A 20,728-nucleotide genomic window follows, 5' to 3' on the forward strand; every position below is an offset into this window, starting at 1 on the left:
GGAGCTGAGTCGGTGGGCAGCTCACCGTAGAGGAAAAGACAGGCTCCTGTTGCGCGCAGACCCTAAAGCTTCGCGGTTTTAACGGGCGACTGGCGCCGACTTGCAGAATCCGTCAAGTAACTGCATTTGCCCAAAGCTAGGGTTCCCGCGGAGCCGACAACTAGGGGGGAGGGGACAGCAAGTAGCGCAAGGAGAAGAGAAAAACCGCCACGAACAGAAAAGATAAGGGTTGTAGGTCGTAGGTCAGGGGAGTGGGAAACCAGCATCCTCTCCCCGCCAAGTCCCTGCAGCCAGTTTCCTCCAAAAGTTTTTTAAAGCTTTTCCACTCCCAGATACCAGCCTCCTGCGGGGAACGAAAAATCCCACTTCCCCTCCAAATTGCTCCCAGTCGGAGGCAAAAAGTGGGAGCACACTGGAGGGAAAGGAAATAGAGACGGTCTGCTGATTCCGGGAACTCGCGACGTGACGTCACGTCCGACCAAAACAAAATGGCCGGGCACTGCGAAGCCGTTGGGCGGGCGCGCCTTCGGAAGTGACAGTTGAGCATGCGCCAGAGCGCTGCGCAGGCGACGTGCAGAACCTCAGTGGCCAGCGCGGCGCAAGCGTAATGAAATGGGCCCGAGTCTGCGCGGATACAGAAAACTCAGGCGAGGCTGAGAATGGCGGGCACGGGTTTAGTCGCCGGAGAGGTGGTGGTAGATGCGCTGCCGTATTTTGACCAAGGTTATGAAGCGCCGGGTGTGCGGGAAGCGGTGAGTTCGGGCCGTGTAGCGGACTCAGCGCTCTCGGGCCCTTAGTGCTGGAAGAAGCACTTAACGAGTCGCTGCCCCGACCCCGGCCCCTGTTCTCGTTTCTAGGCTGCAGCGCTGGTGGAGGAGGAAACCCGCAGATACCGACCCACTAAGAACTACCTGAGCTACTTGACAGCCCCGGATTACTCAGCTTTCGAAGTAAGTGTGGCGTCTTGAGGCCACCGTGTGAGCCAGGATCCTGCGAACTTTTGAGAGTCGTAGCCACGTAAAAGTGCATTTTAAGTTCTGGCTTTAACTATTGCTTGCTTATAGTTACTCCCCTAGATTTGTGTTATCGGTGCATTGAAAACAGCTGGGTAAGCCTTCTCCGGCGTTCTTACTCTGGGTCGCACTGGAAGCCCCTGGGGCTTCGCGAACTAACAATGCAAACAGGAGTGTGCACGCTTTTCAGAGGTAGGCTCCTTGCGTTAATTCTCAGAGGCATCGCCTCTACTAAGATCTACTCTAAAACAAGTGATAAGGAATTTTTAATATATATAAGCCGAGGTTCCTGAGAACCACTGTAGGGCGGCCTTTGTGTCACAGCCTACACACTTAGCGAATGTATGTGAATGACGGGAGTGACAGGTACGATGCTATTTAAATATTTAGCCTGGAAGTGCACCCAAGATGATACTTGGTGTGTAATCAGCTAAAGAAATGTGAAATATCATCTCTGAGTTAATAGATTCTGTTGGGCTTTTAGTATAAACGTGTTTGGGATTTTTTCCCCCCAGTTATAGGTAACTATATATCTAATGAAAGAATTCTGTTATTAAAATACAGTATTTATATTGAAGTAACATGAAAAGTCGGTTAAGTTTTAAATAGGCACTAAGAGATCATGGGAAAGATTTTCTTATGGGCAATGGGCTGAGCTGGGTAGATACACAGCTCCTTGAAGTCGTCCTTAATGGCTGAAGAGTGCAAACCCAGTGTCCTCGCAAGGCTTCCCTCTGCTACAGGAATTCAGGGCCATAATCAGCTACGTTCCCACAGTTCAAAAATTTCTTCTAGATGAAAGAAGAAATTCTTTCTTCTTTCTTCTTTCTTTCACTAGATGAAAGCTCCATTGAGAGCGTGAAGAACGTATTCAGATTTGAACGTGGCATGTTTCTCAAAAACCTGAGCACTATAGTAGCCGAGTATTAACAAATGAAGAGGTCTAAAGAATTTGGCAAATATTTCACTTTGCATTTGTAGCCGTGCTCAGGAAGATATCATGAGGCCACTTCAATAAAGTCATAAGCAAAAGGAAATACACTACCTAATACTTTGTAAATCGGACAACCCTTTTTCATAAAACACCAATCACTCATCAAAATTAAAAAAGAAATGATACGTCGTTTTTCCCTGGTTTTCTAAATGTTCTAAATGTTACCCTGTTGTTATAGATGGTACCACGTTAAGAAGTAAGTATAGTAATGCTTTCTTACTAGATCGGCTTCCAAACATTTCAGATAACTGCGTTCAATCACAAACATTTAAATATTTAAACTAGTTTTCTTTTTAGCTCTTTTAAATACAGCATATGCCTCCTATCTTTATAATTAGTATGCTGATCATTTAACTTTTTCATAATAGGCATTAATAGTATATTGGGCTCACCATCTCAGTCCTGAAAATAGCCTTGTGAAGTACATAACTACATATTTATTATCCTAATATTTTAAATGGGAAAACTGCAGCTTAGAGAAGCTGTTTTGCCCAAGACCTTAACCACTCCTCAAATTGCTTCTGAAATAGCTCTTCCATTAATTCATTTAACAACTATTTATGAAGGTCTGTTCTAGCCAGAAATTGGGGGACTATCTGAACTTTTTAGTCTAATTGTTAATGTCTTCATTAAAAATTGAAATTACACAGGATAACTGAAATACTAATAACTGATGAATACTTAAACAGTGCTTTGTACTCAGGCTAGGAAATGTGCAAAACAGAAATGGAATAGGATATTGACCAAAACATTGGACCTCAAGAAGTAGAGCGCTACCGTATATTTTTAAATTTTTATCTTGTTCACCATGTATTTTTTTTAATCGTAAAATTGTTAGAGTAGATAGAAGAACTGGTTTCTTTTACCCCTTCCCCATTTCTCATTCTTTGCAGAGTGAAGTGTGAAAACAGCGGCCAGGACCATAAAGAAAGTATAGGTTTAGGCCCACAGCCCTAAAGCAAATTACTTTATGTCCAAATCCTCTCCTCCCTTCCCCCCACCCCCAGTGAATAGTTGGATCCGTGGTCCTCAACACTGGCTTCACTCTGCAGTTAACTGATGAGTTAAAAACAAGTTATGATCGGGGATCCCTGGGTGGCGCAGTGGTTTGGCGCCTGCCTTTGGCCCAGGGCGCGATCCTGGAGACCCGGGATCGAATCCCACGTCGGGCTCCCGGTGCATGGAGCCTGCTTCTCCCTCTGCCTGTGTCTCTGCCTGTGTCTCTGCCTCTCTCTCTCTCTCTCTCTCTCTCTCTCTCTCTGACTATCATAAATAAATAAAAATTTAAAAAAAAAAAAAAAAAAAAAAAAAACAAGTTATGATCATGTCCAGTCTCCACCTCAGAACAATTAAATGGGAATGAGGGAGAGGGTTAAGATGTGGTCAGGATTGAAATTGTTCTCAAAGCTTCTAGCTGATTTTTATTTGCTGCTAGGACTGAGAACCACTGATCTAGAATTAATCCTTTTCTCTGTGGGTCCCCTTACATATGAAGTATGTGTATTCTGATCCTTGGGAGCATTGAACCCAGAGAAGACTTGGTGGGAAGGGAAATGATTTATTTTATTTTATTTTTGAATTTTTTGAAAATGATCCATTTTAATGGATAGCATAAAGAAATATTTAAGCAAGTTAGATTTGTTATTTGGTGGGTATCAGTTGCAATTTGTTGATATGATTTTGGAAATAATTCTTTCTCCAAATTAGACTGACATAATGAGAAATGAATTTGAAAGACTGGCTGCTCGACAACCAATAGAATTACTCAGTATGAAACGGTAAGTTGTATTTCTGGTTTCCCCTGGACCCAAATCATTGTTTAATTTTAAGTTACTAGTAAAACTGCCACAGCTATATTGCTCTTAAAATGTTGAAAAGAAAAAAATCTTGTCTGGCTTTATGTTTATGTTTCTTCATGTAATAGTGGTTCCTATAATCCTTTGTTAATGTTCAAATGTATTCTTTGCACCATCATTTAAAAAGGCAAAATAGGGGTGCCTGGATGGCTCAGTTGGTTAAGTATCCCACTCTTGATTTTGGCTCAGGTCATAATCTTGGGGCAGTGAGATCAGTTCCCTGTGTAGGACTCCACACTGGGTGTGGAGCCTACTTAAGATTCTCCCTCTGCCCCTCTACCTCCACTCTCATGAACCCATGCACGTGGGTGTGCTCTCTTTCTTAAGAAAAAAAAAAAACGCAAAATGTAAAATCCAACAACAGAGGGATGGTAAATTGTGTTGAAGTGCATGTTCTTAAGAATTTTCAAGGAGGAGTGCCTGGGTAGCACAGTTGGTGAGCATCCAGATCTTGGTTTTGGCTCAGGTCATGAGATCAAGTCCCGCAATGGACTCCACACTCAGCATGGAGTCGCCTTGGGATTCTCTACCCCTCTACCCCTCCACCTGTGCTTGCTTGCTCCCTCTCTCTAAAATAAATCTTTAAAAAAGAAAAAAAAAAAGACATTTTTAAGGAAATGTTCCTGATTAGATGTCTAGTTCTTCACTGATCACATGTCTGGGTGAAACCACGTTATGGTTTATAATGATCCCTGCTTCACTCTTGCCAAAGCAACATTAGTGAACACGGAGTGCTCTCATAGTCTGACGTTGGTTCCACTGTCTTCTGTCCTGTGCCACTTTACTACAAAACTGCTTCTCTCTGAGGAACAAATATGCAAATATCCTTTATTTTCTCTAAAATGGAGAATTGGATTGCTTTATGACTGAGATCCTTTCAATTTCAAGATAACTGTGGAATTATGAGAAGCACTAAGTAATCTGTCAGAGCAGAGTCCTTTGAGAGAGGGCCACATGCACAGCAGGTCTGTCCTCTCAGCAAATGAGATGGTTAGAAGAGGGATTTGAGTTTGTAGAACCAGAGTACCATATTTCTTCTCTTGGGCTCCTTTTCCTGTCTAGCCTAAGTAATAAAAGCAGGAGAAGATCCAGGATTCCTCAGTTCTTCCATTTCTGGGCGCTTCTGCTCTATAGATAATCATGACAGTACCTCCTTTATGGCACTGTGTCTCAAAGCAGAAGTAATGACTCACTAAGCAATGGATTATGAAGGAAACTTAGCAGGTTGTCACAGCACTTTTCTAAGGAAATAGAATAGAAAATACCAGAATATACTGCATGTAAAGGTGAGTACTGTTTTGTGAAACTTTTGTTGAAGTATATGTATTTTGTGTACTGGATCACAAATATTTCTTACTGTGGGTTATAATCAGAAGTTTGAAAACTGCCACATTTATTGCATATGTGTAAAGTTTTTTGTTTTTTTAACAAAATGGTTTGTCACTTCTATTTTTTGAGAGAAAGAAGGGGCAAGAGAATTTAAGTAGGCTCCATGCTCAGGATGGAAGCTGATACAGGGGGTCAAGGAATTGATCTCACAACACTGACTTGAGCACAAATCAAGAGTTAGAATGCTTAATTAACCCACTGAGCTACCCAAGTGCCCCTGGTTTATCACTTTTTTTTTTTTTAAGATTTTATTTTCATATTTGACAGAGTGAGAGAGCACAAGCAGTAGGAGAGGGAGAAGCAGGCTCCCAGCTGAGCAGGGACCCCAGTGTGGGGCTCTACCCCAGGACCCTGGGATCATGACCTGAGCTGTATGCAGATACTCAACCAGCTGAGCCACCAGGCACCCCCGTTTATCACTTCTTGATCCCAGTTGCATACCCCTCAGTTTTTCATAGGAATAACTTGGAGTTTTCACAATTAACTAGTCAAAATATTAAAATGGAAATTAAAACTAAGTTTGTAGTAACTCATCAGTAATGAGCTGAGATTTATGAAGAGTGTACTTACTGGCTGTTGAAGGACTGTGTAGTGTGAAGAGAGAGAGTAGAATGATGTCCAAATGCAAAGAATTACTATATTCCTTACTGTTGTTTTGTCTAGAGTGGCCTGGGTGTATGGATGGGAAGCTGGCTGAATATAGGTGTGTTTTACAAAAATGATAGCATAGGTTTTTTTGTATCCTATAATATACTCCAGTTGATTGTGTTCACATTGAAATAAACAGTTTTTTGGTACTGTGTAGAATGACGTTAAATCTTACCTGTAGGGCAGCCCTGGTGGCGCAGCGGTTTGGTGCCGCCTGCAGCCCGGGGTGTGATCCTGGAGACCCGGAATCGAGTCCCACATCGGGCTCCTTGCATGGAGCCTGCTTCTTCCTCTGCCTGTGTCTCTGCCTCTCTCTCTCTCTCTCTCTCTCTCTCTCTGTGTGTGTGTGTATGTGTGTGTCTCTCTCATGAATAAATAAATAAAATCTTAAAAAAAAAAAATCTTACCTGTAATGAGTTGTTTCTTAGGAGGATAAATAGGTACTTATTATTGCACAATCTGATCTTTAATCTTCCATGGATTTTACATTGTGCATAGACCTGTGAGACCTTCTGTTGGAAGGAAGGAAAGATTTAGGGGAATATATGGTTTCATTTTATTTTTGTTTAATTTCAGATATGAACTTCCAGCCCCTTCCTCGGGTCAGAAAAATGACATTACTGCATGGCAAGAATGTGTAAACAATTCTATGGCCCAGTTAGAGCATCAGGCAGTTCGAATTGAGAATCTGGAACTAATGTCACAGCATGGATGCAATGCCTGGAAAGTATATAATGAGTAAGAAGCTTTGGTCTTTTTTTAAGTACAGGAATGGGGCTTGGGTGGCTCAGTCAGTTGAGTGTCTGACTCTTGGTTTCAGCTCAGGTCACGATCTCAGAGTCATGGGATCAAACTCCATGTCAGGCTCCATGCTCAGCAGAGTATCTGCTTAAAGATTCTCTCTCTTTCCCTCTGCCCCTCCCCCTGCTCACTCTCTCTCCCAAATTAATAAATCTTTTTTAAAAAACGGAAAGTGGAATAAAAATAGTATAGTGAACTTTAATGTGGGATCATGTCCTAGAACTATTAAAACCCATATGAGGGAACCCTGGGTGGCGCAGTGGTTTGGCACCTGCCTTTGGCCCAGGGCGCGATCCTGGAGATCCGGGATTGAATCCCAAGTCGGGCTCCCGGTGCATGGAGCCTGCTTCTCCCTCTGCCTATGTCTCTGCCTCTCTCTCTCTCTGTGTGTGACTATCATAAATAAATAAAAATTAAAAATATATATATATTTAAAAAAAAAAACCATATGAAAAGCCATTGCTTTGAGACCCACTGCCAAGAGTATGGAGGGGACTTAAACCTAGCTATATTTATTGTATGACATTGTAATTAAATGAGTTCTGAGGTCTGAGTGACAAATTACTACATGGAGTAATGTAATCCTTAACGTGGGGGATTGCTCATACATTCGATTCTCATTAATTACATGTTATGGCCACTTTATAGTAGCCTTGAATACTGAATTAGCCAATACTGTACCATTTTTCCTGGGAGAAATAATATATGTGCGTGTATATATATACATCTCATATAGACTTCAGCCTTAAATCCTAAAAACAACTCATTCGGGCAGATTCTGTTTTCTTTCATAAAAAATAAAGCAAAGTTTAGAAGTGTTAAGTAATTTGGCAACGTTGGAAATTAAACTCCATCCTTTGGTCATCTCTGTATGGGAGCTGAAACAGTAAGTCAGAGTGCCTCCTTGCTCCACTTCAGTTGAGAATCTACACGTCCAGCAACTCAAATTTTGTGCTGCTCTTAGCATGCTGTTAATGATCCCAAAACACCGAGTATTGATTCTGCGGTTACAAATAAATTTGAGTAAGGAAGTAAGTTCACAAGTACAGAATCTGCAAATAATGAGAATCAGCTATAAATAGAAAATTAACATGGGAAGCAAAGTGCCCACACAAGCCACTGAGCTCTTTCTACTCCACGTAACTAGCTTTAGCTTTAGGTTTTGTTATCTACCTAGGGCTCGATTTTCTTATTTGGAAAATTTGATGGTTAGATGATCTCTGTGATGCTTTTGAGTCCTAAAATCCCCTGAGTCTCTATTAACACTTAATAGTTTAAGGAGTTTAACAATTTAAGGAGAAAAAGCCGTTGAACCTCATGATACTGCATCAAACTATTTGCTAGAGTATGTTTCCTGGAATAATAAAGCAAAATCACAAAGTGATAAGTACCTTTTCTCAATTTTTCAGAATTATGTTTTAAATTTCTGTGGCCATATAAGGATTCAGTGGGCAAAATCCAGAATTTGGGAACCTATAGAACAAATAGTTCTGTTTTTTTGTGAATATGTTGCAGGGGAGATATAGGAAAAATGGGATTGGGATGATTAAGAAACAGGTCAATCAAAAAAAAAAAAAAGCGTATATTTCACAAAGAGGAAAAATGTGATCTTTGTCCTCAAGAAGCGTTATCTAGTAGAGAAAAGATATTCTATGCCAGATAACCAGTAGTCCATTTTTAGCAGTATGGAAGTACAAGGTATATTGTGTACTGTGCTCTATAAATTACAGAAATGCACAGAAGAAACATTAAGAGTTAAGGTCACTTAAAAATGGTGAGATTTGGAGGCGCCTGAGTGGCTCAGTTGGTTAAATGTCCAGCTCTTAATTTCAGCTCAGGTCGTGATCTCAGGGCTGTGAAATCTAGTCCTTTGTCAGGTTCCTTGCTCATCAGGGAGTCTACTTCAGATTCTTTCTCTCCCTCTTCCTCTGCCCTTCTCCCCCACCCCCATGTACATTCTCTCTCTCTCTCTCTTTCTCAAATAATTTTTTTTAAATGATAAGATTTGGACATTTAGAAGAGAACAATGCAAGAAGGGAGGAGAACATAGGTGCAGGGAAAAAAAATATTGCATTGAAGAAAACATGCTTTCAACTTGCCTAGAAACCTTTAATAATTTCCTATTTGTTGCAAGGTACAGTCCAGACTATTTAACATGTTGTTCAAGTCAGAAGGGTGTATCTCAATGATAGATTTTCACTCCAGCCAAAGGAATCCTCTCTCTCGTAATTATCATAACTTTGCCTCTGGGCCTTTACTCGTCTCACTTCCTCCTGGAATGCCTTTACCTGGTCTACCCAAATTCAGTTTATTCAAGGCTCTCAATCCACTTTTTTGTTTTCCCATCCTATTAAAGTAAGTTTTCTTTCTTTATGAAAGGATTCTAAGGCACAGACCATGCTGGGCAGAAAGCTTTTAGCTCTAAGTAGGTCTTGGGTCGTGACTGCTAAAAAAGAAAAATTTCATTAACAAGGAGATAATTATGTACTTGAAATTATTTTCTTTTTTTAATTTTTATTTATTTATGATAGGCACACAGTGTGAGAGAGAGAGAGAGGCAGAGACACAGGCAGAGGGAGAAGCAGGCTCCATGCACCGGGAGCCCGACGTGGGATTCGATCCCGGGTCTCCAGGATCGCGCCCTGGGCCAAAGGCAGGCGCCAAACCGCTGCGCCACCCAGGGATCCCTGTACTTGAAATTAAAGGGAAAACTTTGAAGTCAGCAGGGTTAGCCTCATTGATGTCAAGTGACTCATTCAAGGACAGGGCTGGGACTAGAACCCAAGTCATTGTGACTTGTGATACAGTGCCATAAGTTTTAACAGAAATATTTCAGAGTACTTGAGGAGAGATATGTATATGGGGCATACTTCATTTCATTACACTTTGCTGTATTGCATTTTTTACAAATTGAAAGTTTCTGACAACCTTCAAGCCTCAGCAAGTCTGTGGCACAGTTTTCCAGTAGCATTTGGCCACTTCCTATCTTGGTATCACAGTTTAGTAATTCTCTCAGTATTTCAAACTTTTCCATTATATATATATTTTTAAAGATTTTGTTTATTCATGAGAGAGAGAGACACACGCAGAGACACAGGCAGAGGGAGAAGCAGGTTCCATGCAGAACAACATGTATAATCTGATTTAGGTTAAAAAAGGTGACCCATGGATCACCTCCATTATATTTCTTGAGTTGAGCTGTGGTTGGTGATTACGACTCACTGAAAACTCAGAATAGTGGTTAGCAATTTCTAGTAATAAAGTATTTTTTAATAAGGGCAAGTACGGGGATTCCTGGGTGGCTTAGTGGTTTAGTCCCTGCCTTCGGCCCAGGGCATGATCCTGGAGTCCCAGGATCGAGTCCCACATCAGACTCCCTGCACGGAACTTGCTTCTTTCTCCCTCTGCCTGTGTCTCTGCGTGTCTCTCTCTCTCTGTGTCTCTCACGAATAAATAAATAAAATCTTAAAAAAAAAAAAAAAAGGCAAGTATATATATATTTTTTTTCTTTTTTACACATAATGCTATTACACATTTAATAGACTAAAACAACTTTTATATGCATAGGGGAACAAATTCATTTAGTTTGGTTTATTGCTATACTTTATTGCAGTGGTCTGGAACTAAACCTGCAATATCTCTGAGGTATGCTTGTACTTATGGAGGATGAAAGAAAGGAGAAGACAACAAATACACTGAGCTTTCAGGAAGAGATCATTCAAGGGGAAGCTTTCTGTTAAAGGTCAGAGGTCAGGACTTAGAGTGCCAAGCTTGAATTGTCCTCAGGAGCACAGAGTGATCATTGAGATCAAGGAAAGGGGAATGAGCTATAGATAAGCCTGGAGAGCACAGGTGTTTGAAGACTGAATCTTGAGAGAATTGCAGTTAGAAAAAAATCAGGCAAATAATTTAGGAGAAAAGCAGGATATTTGAGTCACAAAAGCCAGGAAACAATATTGGATCTAGAGCAAGAGAATAATAGGGTCTATGTGGTTGAAATGGACCCTAAAGGCAATTCTGTACTGCCGTAAGAGGAAATTGATATAGTTGTGTGAATTACATCTCAGTAAAGCTGTTATTTAAGGGAGGGGAGGTGACCTCTACCCTTGAATTGCATGACAGTAATCACACGACACTCTGTATTGCTCAGCTTTTCCCCTGTGCCAGCAAGAGCCAACTTGTACTGGAATCACGATTTCCCCTTCCATTTTTCTCTTCTCTCTCTAGTTAGCAATAGACAGGGGAGAATGGCAGGATAAATGGAAGTACAGAAATATGGAGAAAATAAGGGTTCGAATGAATACACTCATGAGTTATTTTCCATGTTCTCCATGAAAAGAAGTAATGACAATTTAAGAAGTAACCTAAGTATAGGAAATCAGTGTCTGTAAACTGGTTGGACTCGAGAGGTTAAAAGAGCTAAACTGGGGGGCAGCCCTGGTGGCGCAGCAGTTTAGCACTGCCTGCAGCCCCGGGTGTGATCCTGGAGTCTCGGGATCGAGTCCCGCATCGGGCTGCCTGCCCATGTCTCTGCCTCTCTCTCTCTCTCTCTCTCTCTCTCTCTCAGTAAATAAATAAATAAATCTTTAAAAAAAAAAAAAAAAAACTAAACTGGAATTCAGTTCTGACATTCACCTAGGTTACCTTGACCAAGTTACTTAAATCTTTCTAAGCTTGTAATGTCCTCACATGTGAAATAGGGATAATCATACTTACTCAAAGAATTCTTAGGAGAATTAAATTAGATAATATTTATAGAGTGTCCAACATGGTGTTTGGCACAGAGCTCAATAGCAGAAGAACTTGAACTTGAATCGACTAGATGGTTCGCTTCTAGTTGGTATTATTAAATTTTAATGTATATTAATCTTATTTTCTTTTCCTTCCTTAGAAATCTAGTTCACATGATTGAACATGCACAGAAAGAGCTCCAGAAGTTAAGGTAAGTTGGTTTTTTTCCTCTTATTTTTTAAGTATTTGATACACCCAGTGTCAGGCTCAAACTCACAACCCTGAGATTAAGAGTCATGTGTTCTTCTGACTGAGCCAGCCAGGTGCCCCTATATTCCTCTTATTTTAGAGTAAAGTTTAGGTGAACCCTCAATAAACAGAATGAGGAGAAAAAGGAACCAAAGAACTGTAGTAATATGAGAGTAATACTTGATGATCCGCTGTGTCTAGTATCTATCTGCTCTTGGGTTTGCCAAACTGGAATGGCAGAGAACTAGACTTAACATCTGAAAGCATCTCTAGCAGGTCATTTGCAATTTACAAATCGGCAGGCATTGAAAAGCCACTTTTAGGAGAAAATGTTGCAGAACAACATGTATAATCTGATTTAGGTTTAAAAAAAAATTTCATCTTAAGTTGCCTGACTGACTCATTCATTCAGTAGAGCATAACTCGTGATCTCGGGTTGTGAGCTTGAGCCCTACACAGGGCGTAGAGATTACTTAAAAAAAATTTAACATCTACTTGTACATATACATAAAGGAAAGAATTTGGGGACACACCCACCAAAAACTGAATAGTAAGAAGGAAAAGCACATGGGAGGAGGGACTTCTGCTTTTTAATCTCTGTGTGCATGTTATGTGTGTTTAATTTTTCATGGTGAGCATGTTTTATGAAATTTGTAATTGAAAATAGAAAAAAGTTAATTCCTGGAATTAATAATCCATTACTGTATACATCTGTTCTCAGGGGATTAAAGATGTGTTTCGTTGATTATAGGTTTTTCTGTTGATTTTAGTCTTAGGTTAAAATGTAGGTGGGGTTGTATGAATAATGTTTTACAGGAAACATATTCAAGATTTAAACTGGCAGCGAAAGAACATGCAGCTCACAGCTGGATCTAAATTAAGGGAAATGGAGTCCACGTGAGTATCTTTACATCCATCTTTTAAATCATTTAGCACATTTTAAGATCAGGATTTAACTATGATTCAACAGTATTCAAATGGGATGCCACCAGTGTGAAAGAAATGCTCTTTTATGAATTCTGCTCTTTACTGCCTCTGCCTATTTCTGATGTGTGGGCTTGGAAGGCAATGAGAGGGACAGAACCACTGTTCCTTGATTCTGGTCTCAGTGTTTCAGTTCAGTATTTCTGCTCTGAATAGGATTCTACTTATACTCTCCTTTTAAAAGGAAAAAAAATTAATCTATTTTTTTTTAATTCATGAGGGAGGGAGATTTCATACTTTGATAATTTGTCTCTGAGGTTTTTTCCTATTTATATATCTTTACTTTTAAAATATTCTTCATATACATAAATAAGTTAATATAAATCCTTATAATCATGAATTTTATATCATTTCTCTTTTTTACTTTGTTACTTCCCTTCCTCTACCCCATGATTTTCCTTGTTCCACCTTCACCTCCATGATTCCATGTTATCAATCTATTCATCTTTTCACATTTTTCTTCAAGCTACTATAATCTCCCAAATATACATGTGTGTTTCTTTACATTTGTCCTACTAAAGGTTTTTTCTGGGGAAGGGGAAGGCTGTTTGATCTGTAGAATTTTCTCTTGTTCTAGAAATTTCTCTACCATTTTTAACTACTGACTCTGCCCTATTTTTTCTCCTTTTGTGTTAATCCCATTAAATATCTTCTATCACCTTGTCCTATCCAACTATTTCTAATTTGGTTTTTAAAGGATTTTTTTGTTGTTTTGAAATAATTGTAGATTCACAGTTGTAAGAGATAATATAGTTAGAATTTTTTTTAAGATTTTATTTATTTTAGGGGATCCCTGGGTGGCTCAGCGGTTTGGCACCTGCCTTTGGCCCAGGGCGCAATCCTGGAGTCCCGGGATTGAGTCCCACGTCGGGCTCCCTGCATGGAGCCTGCTTCTCCTTCTGCCTGCCTCTGCCTCTCTCTCTCTCTCTCTCTCTCTCTCTCTCTCTCTATGTCTATCATGAATAAATAATAAATAAATTCCATGATAACATGGAATCATGGAGGTGAAGGTGGAACAAGGAAAATCATGGGGTAGAGGAAGGGAAGTAACAAAGTAAAAATAATAATAATAAATAAATAATTTTTTTTCTTTAAAAAAAAAAAAAGATTTTATTTATTTTAGAGAGAGAAAGTCCAAGTGGGGAGAAGGTCAGAGGGGAAGGGAGAGAATCTCAAGCTGACTCAGCATGAGGTCTGGCATGGGGCTCGATCTCATGACCCCAAGATCATGACCTGACTCAAAACCAGACTCTTAACTGATTGAGCCACCCAGGCATCCCCGTACAGCTTAAATATTATGTACCCTTTACCCACTTTCCCCCAATTTTGCCTGTTTTTCTTTAAACGGAAAGTTAGAAGTGAAGTTTCACATTATGACCCTGAGTGAAAACATATATATGGTAAAATCTTCTAAAAGAAATTTTATATTGAGTAATTTTTCCTTTTTTTTTTTTTTTACTTTTCTAGTTGGGTATCCCTGGTCAGTAAGAATTATGAGATTGAAAGGACTATTGTGCAATTAGAAAATGAAATATTTCAAATGAAGCAGCAACATGGCGAGGCAAACAAGGAAAACATCCGGCAAGACTTCTAACAGACAGATGAATTCGGTGGGAAGCAAGGAAGGCAAGCTGGGCTTTCACAGATTAGGCATCTCAACTGTAAGGGAAAACAGCATCTTAGGGGAACCATTATGGTTAAATGTTTATTGTAGAGTGTGGACTGTTAGATTTGTGCATTTTAGCAAAATAAAAACTTTAAGCTTGGTGGGTTGGGTTTTGTGTGTGTGGGTTTTTTTTTTCCGTTTTAAAAACACCTAGGCGGGCAGCCCTGGTGGCGCAGCGGTTTGGCGCCGCCTGCGGCCTGGGGTGTGATCCTGGAGACCGGCGATCGAGTCCCATATCGGGCTCCCTGCATGGAGCCTGCTTCACCTTCTCCCTCTGCCTGTGTCTCTGCCTCTCTCTCTCTGTGTCTGAATAAATAAATAAAATCTTTAAAAAATAAAATAAAATAAAATAAAACACCTAGGCTTTCAAAATAAGTATGATAGAATAATATTATATCATAGAATTTATTTTGAACCACTGGAACATATTTTGTATCTAAGAGATCTTTATTGAAACTTTTTAACATGTAAAAGAAGTTAAAAACTTTTGGTTTTTATATTTTCAAATAAAGAGGTAGTTCTAAACAAAATTTTGATTACCAAGCAAGTCTTCCACAATATGATGGCTCCACCATCATCATCATCGACATCATCATCATCATCATTGTAGGTAACAGTTTGAAAGAGCTGCTTGTTATGTGCTGAGCTCTCTTCTAAACACTTTAGGTGGATGAACTACTAGGAATAAAAAAATAATTTGATCCTCCCAAAAAGAAGGTAGGTCCTGTTGTTCCCATACACAGGCTTGTAGTGGGTGCCGATGAAGTAACTTGTTGGGAGTTGTATAGCTAGAAAGTCATCCAGGTGTTTAGTTGTGTAGCGCCAGAGTTGTGTTTTAACCCTCTGCCTATAAGGAATTAACAAGGATAAAAGATTACTGCCCGATTCAGAAAAAATATTTTCAGCCTCCTGTAATCTTTGTGCTCTCACTGTTCTTTGGGTTCCAAGTTTTCCTTATCCCAAGTCTAGCTGTCATGCAGAGTTAAGTTTATGATTATGAAATAAAAAACAACAGTAAAGCCCATTATTGTAGGAGGGAGGAAGATGGAGTGTTAAAACAGTGTTACTCCAAGTTTTTCTTAATGGAGGAGAGTACCCCCTTGGGAGCACAGGGTTGCTGGTTTAAAGTCATAACTTGCTGTGAGCACTAAATATTGCAGTCTTTTATTCTTTATTTTATGTAAGTAAACTACATCCAACATGAGGCTCAGACTCACAACCCCAAGATCAAGAATCGCATGCTCTTCTCACTGAGCCAGCCAGGCACCCCTGCAATCTTTTAACTTTTCTTTTTTGGTAAAGATTTTATTTATTCATGAGACAAAGAGGCAGAGACCTAGGCAGAGGAAGAAGCAGGCTCCCTACAGGGAGCCCGATGTGGGACTTGATCCCAGGACCCCAGGAACATGCCCTGGGCTAAAGGCAGATGTTCAACTGCTGAGCCACCCAGGCGTCCCTTAACTTTTTTTTTATAGTAGTATTGCCCCATGGGAGCATTCATTCCACTATTGCCTAATCAATTTGCTGTACCTTCTACTCAGCCTCTAGAAATTGTATCTTCTGTTGTTCCCTGCTTGCCTGAGAGAGGAGACTTCAGGTAATCGCTGTGCCTTGCCACACTACTCTTCCCAGTGATACTCCCTCAAATCCTCCTCCGCCTTTTGCCATTTTGTTAGTAAATCCCAGTCTAGTGTAGTGACCAGGCTGCGGGGCTTGCATGTGTCCTTGGCCAAGGTGAACTTGGAGTGCCTGGTTCAGAGTGCATTACTCCACAGAAAGCAGCAGCTCTCGTCAATGGCAAATCACTAAATTAAGATTGAGAGCGCTCATTCTTTAGACTGATCGTACTCGTAAAATTTGTCCCATTAGTTGAGATTCCTATCTTGTTCATAAATAACTATGTAGAGCTTGAGGATGATGCCAACAAAGCTAAGAAAACAAGTCTGCAGGACATTGGATAAACTGCAGCAACCTAACTAGCCCCAGCACTAGGTTGACCTGTGAGCCAAGACTGCCTATTTTGCAAGTCAATTTCAGTTGGATTTTCTGTCACATCATAAACCATCCTAACTTACGGCCCTCAAGATAAATAACCAGGTATTTTATTCCTGAAAATATATAACATATGCAGCAAAACACCTGATTTTTGCAATGTTTATCTCATAGCATACAATGTAGATTGCGGTCTCCTGTTGTGAGCCTATAAGGGAAAATATTGAACAGAGATAGCATGAAATAGTTACCCTTCTCTATCAAATTTAAGAGAAATTGAGCTTTCTAGCCCATATGAAAGAAATCTTTCAGCTACCATCAAGTTCACTGGCGTGTTTGTAAGTTCTCTTAAATATTTTAATCTCCAGGGTGTCTGGCTGGCTTAGTCAGTAGGGCATGGGACTCTTGATCTCAAGGTTCTGCAATTGTGCCCAATGTTAGGTGTAGAGAGAACTTAAAAAAATAAAATCTTTAGGGATGCCTGGGTGGCTCAGTAAGGCGCCTACCTTCGGCTTGAGTCCTGATTCCAGGGTCCTGGGATCCAACCCCATTTCAGGCTCTGCTCAGTAGGAATTCTGCTTCTCCCTCTCCCTCTGTCTGCAGGTCCCCCCTGCTTGTGCTCTCTCTTGCTCTCTGTCAAATAAGTCATTTATTTATTTATTTTTAAGATTTAATTAATTTATTCATGGGAGACACAGAGCCAGAGACACAGGCAGATTGAGAAGCAGGCCCTTCATAGGGAGCCTGATGGAGGACTTGATCCTAGGACCCCAGGATCATGATCTGAGCCAAAGGCACACACTCAGCCACTGAGCCACCCAGGTGTCCCCAAATCTTTTAAAATAAAAATAAAATGTTGAGAAGGTATATTTTAATCTCATTACCCTTTAGTCTTAAAAATTGTTTTAAATTTTTGTAAAAAACCCGTACTTTCTTCCTTTACCCCTCCACCCTCTTCTCCATTTTTACTATTCTATTCCAATCCAGTATGATGCCACCCCAAACTTAGGGGTATAAAACAATAACAAGCATTTATGTTCTCTTTCACGGTTCTTGGGATTTACCTGGCTCAGGTAGAGTGTATGATCAGAAACCCAGAACTCCGGAAATCTCTGGGTTACCTCTTTCTACTGTTGTTTCTCTGGCATAGAGACTTCAGGGTAACCAGACTTCTTCCATGACAGCCCAGGACTCCAAAAGCCTGTATCAGGGAGTCCAGCATAAGCTGTATTACCTTCTATGACTTGGCCCCAAAAGTCACACTTAACTTCTGATGTCCTGTATTTGTTAGAAGCAAGTCAGTCCATGAGGCCAGCCCATATTCAAGGGAGAGGAATTAGATTCCACGTCAGTTGGGGATAGTGTTTAAGAATTTGTGGACATACTTGGTTTTTATAAACTTAGGTTTTAATATCCCTCCCACTCCCTTTCCAGTGATTCACCCCTAAAGTCATTAGATGAGGCTGAACAAAATAAGCATCCACATAGAAGATGGGCCCTAAATCCATTCTGGCTGCTGTCCTTAGAGGAAGAGACACACACATACACACATGGAAGGCATTGTGAAGACACCAAGAGAAGACCACATAAAGACAGATTGTATGAGAAGTCTACATGCCAAGGAATGCCAAGGATTGCTGGCAACCACGAGAAGCTGGGAGGGAAGCATGGAATGGATTCTTCCTAAAACCTTCAGAAAGAACATGGCCATGCTGACGCCTTGACTTCAGACTTCAGGCTCCAGAACTGGGAGACAGGAAATTTCTGTTGTTTTAAACCATGCTGTGTGTGGTATGTAGGTTGCTAGAGCAGCCCTAAGAAACTAAAACAGATACATCATGACAAAGTTGAGAGCCACAGTTCTGAAAAGGATTATGTGAATGGCTATACATTGAGCCTGTTCTCCATCCTTCCATCCCTTGCTCTCTGCCCTTTCTCAGCAGGAAATTAGGGAGTCTTTGGAGAAACTTTGGAAGTTGGAAAGTCTTTGGACCCCAAGAGAAAAAAAAAATAGAGGTTGTTGAAATTGACAGTTTTTCAACAAATGACCAGCCAACTCACTTAGCAGTGAGGCTCAACGACCCCAAACCCTCGCACTCCAGCACACAGAGCTTCTAATCCGTGTTTTATTTCCCCACTTTTTTTTTGCAGAAATTATTTTTATTACATTAAAGTATTCCTTAATGACCTCTCAATTATTCACATGAAGTTCAGAAAGCAGATTTATGACTGTATAAGCCATGTCTTTGGAGATTTATTAATTTTCTACAAAATATTCCCTAGAGTAGGTTACTCTAGAAGTGGTAGTAGATGAGGTCTAAGAGGCTGTGGACTTGGGAGAGCTTATCCCTGCTTATCCGGCTGTCCAGTTGGACCACAAGACTTAGGGACAAGGACGGACATGTTTTCTCTGTTGAATTTAAAGTTTTAAAATGGTTTGCTTGCACTTTCCTGCATGCATCAGTTCAAAGGCTTCATTTGAGAGGACATGAGAAGGCAGATTGTGAGGCACAAATTCATCAACTTGAATCTTTTTGGACATGTATTTGGACACCAACTTTTGGACACTTTCCACACTCTTGCATTCTCCAAAGGCAGTGCCTTTCTGCCTGTGGCGTTTTACCAGCTGAAACGGGCGAGTGGCGATTTCTTCACCTGAAGCAGCTACACCAACTACCACGCTGATGCCCCAGCCTTTGTGGCAGGCCACTGGTGCTGCTCTCATGACCATCTGGTTACCAGTACGCTCAGAGGACTAGTCTACTTCCTCGTCCAGTGAGCACTTCCTCTATGGGTTTACTGAAGTCCTGGGGTTAATACATTCAGAGACTCCAAACTTCTTAACCCTTGAGAATTTATCAGTGTCCAGACCCATGATCTGGGATGCACCAGCCACCTTACAGCCCATGATAGCTGCCAACCCAACTCCACCTAGGCTAAAGGTGGCACGAGGTAAGCCAGGCTCTGCCCTGGCAGTCACACCAGCACCGTAACCAGTCGAAATGCCACAACCCAGAAGGCAGACTTTATCCAAAGGTGCTGGGGATCCCTGGGTGGCGCAGCGGTTTGGCGCCTGCCTTTGGCCCAGGGCGCGATCCTGGAGACCCGGGATCGAGTCCCACATCAGGCTCCCGGTGCATGGAGCCTGCTTCTCCCTCTGCCTGTGTCTCTGCCTCTCTCTCTCTCTCTGTATGACTATCATAAATAAATAAAATTTAAAAAAAAATTTTATCCAAAGGTGCTAAAGGATCAATTTTAGCAACAGAGATATCAGCCATGACTGGATATTCAGAAAATGTGCTGGTTCCCATGTAATGTAGAGTTGTCTTTCCTTTGCAAGTAAATCTGCTAGTACCATCTGGCATTAATCCTTTCTCCTGAGTAACTCTTATTTTCTGGCAAGGATTTGTTTTAGGGTTTAGATAAAACTTATGTTCTCCACACTGGGGGATGTAAAACGGGATGACAGTATCAACTGGCTTCAGCATAGCATAGTATTGGTCCTTTGCCAATACTTTCCATGATTCTAGCACCTTCGTGTCCCAAGATCACTGGAAAACTCCCTTCAGGATCAGCCCCACTCAGGGTATAGGCATCAGTGTGGCCAACTGTAGCAGTAATAATCTTAATTCAAATCCTCAAGATGATGCCAGTGGCCTATTCTCAATAATGTTTATATAAACAAAGAATGTGGGGATCCCTGGGTGCCTCAGCGGTTTGGCACCTGCCTTTAGGCCAGGGTGTGATCCTGGAGTCCTGGGATCGAGTCCCACAACGGGCTCCCTGCGTGGAGACTGCTTCTCCCTCTGCCTGTGCCTCTGCCTGCCTCTCTCTCTCTCTCTCTCTCTCTGTCTCTCATGAATAAAATCTTAAAAAAAAAAAATGTGAAGACATTTCCTATAGAAGAAGAGAATACAGAAACAACTTTGAAAAAAAAATCTAGAATCAATGTATCTAAAGGATTCTCAAAATTAACTCTGGAAGCTAGAAAGACAAGCAGTGCCTTCGGAATTCTTTTTTTTTTTTTTTTTTCAAAGATTTTATTTATTCATGAGACAGAGAGAGAGGCAGAGACAGGCAGAGGAAGAAGCAGGCTCCATGCAGGCAGCCCGATGTGGGACTTGATCCCAGGATTCCAGGATCACACCCTGGGCCAAAGGCAGGCACTAAACCACTGAGCCACCCAGGGATCCCCATGCCTTTGGAATTCTTATGAAAATTTCCAACCTAGGACTCTATGTATAGTCAAATTATTAAGTTGAGGATGGAGTAAAGACATTTTCAGTCAAGTGAGATCTCTAAAACAGTTATTACCTGAGTATCTTAAGGAGCTGCTGGAGAATGTGCTCTTCTGATCCAACAAAGGGAAGAGGTATTGGCAAACTTCGAGATTAATGAAAGAGAA

At 40.9% G+C, this 20,728-nt stretch overlaps 1 protein-coding gene and 1 pseudogene across 1 annotated transcript; one reads left to right on the plus strand and one right to left on the minus strand.

Annotated features, from left to right (window-relative positions):
• Positions 1 to 519: 519 nt before the first annotated feature.
• On the plus strand, positions 520 to 14,432 carry BCAS2 (BCAS2 pre-mRNA processing factor). Its single transcript, XM_041755385.1, has 7 exons — positions 520 to 752; positions 858 to 950; positions 3,715 to 3,785; positions 6,477 to 6,638; positions 11,593 to 11,643; positions 12,498 to 12,578; positions 14,133 to 14,432. Exons 1-7 carry the CDS (start codon positions 660 to 662, stop codon positions 14,257 to 14,259), a joined length of 678 nt encoding a protein of 225 aa, XP_041611319.1. The 5' UTR covers positions 520 to 659; the 3' UTR covers positions 14,260 to 14,432.
• Positions 14,433 to 18,742: 4,310 nt separating this feature from the next.
• LOC121492209 lies at positions 18,743 to 19,811 on the minus strand (annotated as a pseudogene).
• Between the last annotated feature and the right edge of the window lie 917 nt (positions 19,812 to 20,728).

The sequence above is a fragment of the Vulpes lagopus genome, chromosome 5 (assembly GCF_018345385.1).
Source record: "Vulpes lagopus strain Blue_001 chromosome 5, ASM1834538v1, whole genome shotgun sequence".
Taxonomy (NCBI): domain Eukaryota; kingdom Metazoa; phylum Chordata; class Mammalia; order Carnivora; family Canidae; genus Vulpes; species Vulpes lagopus.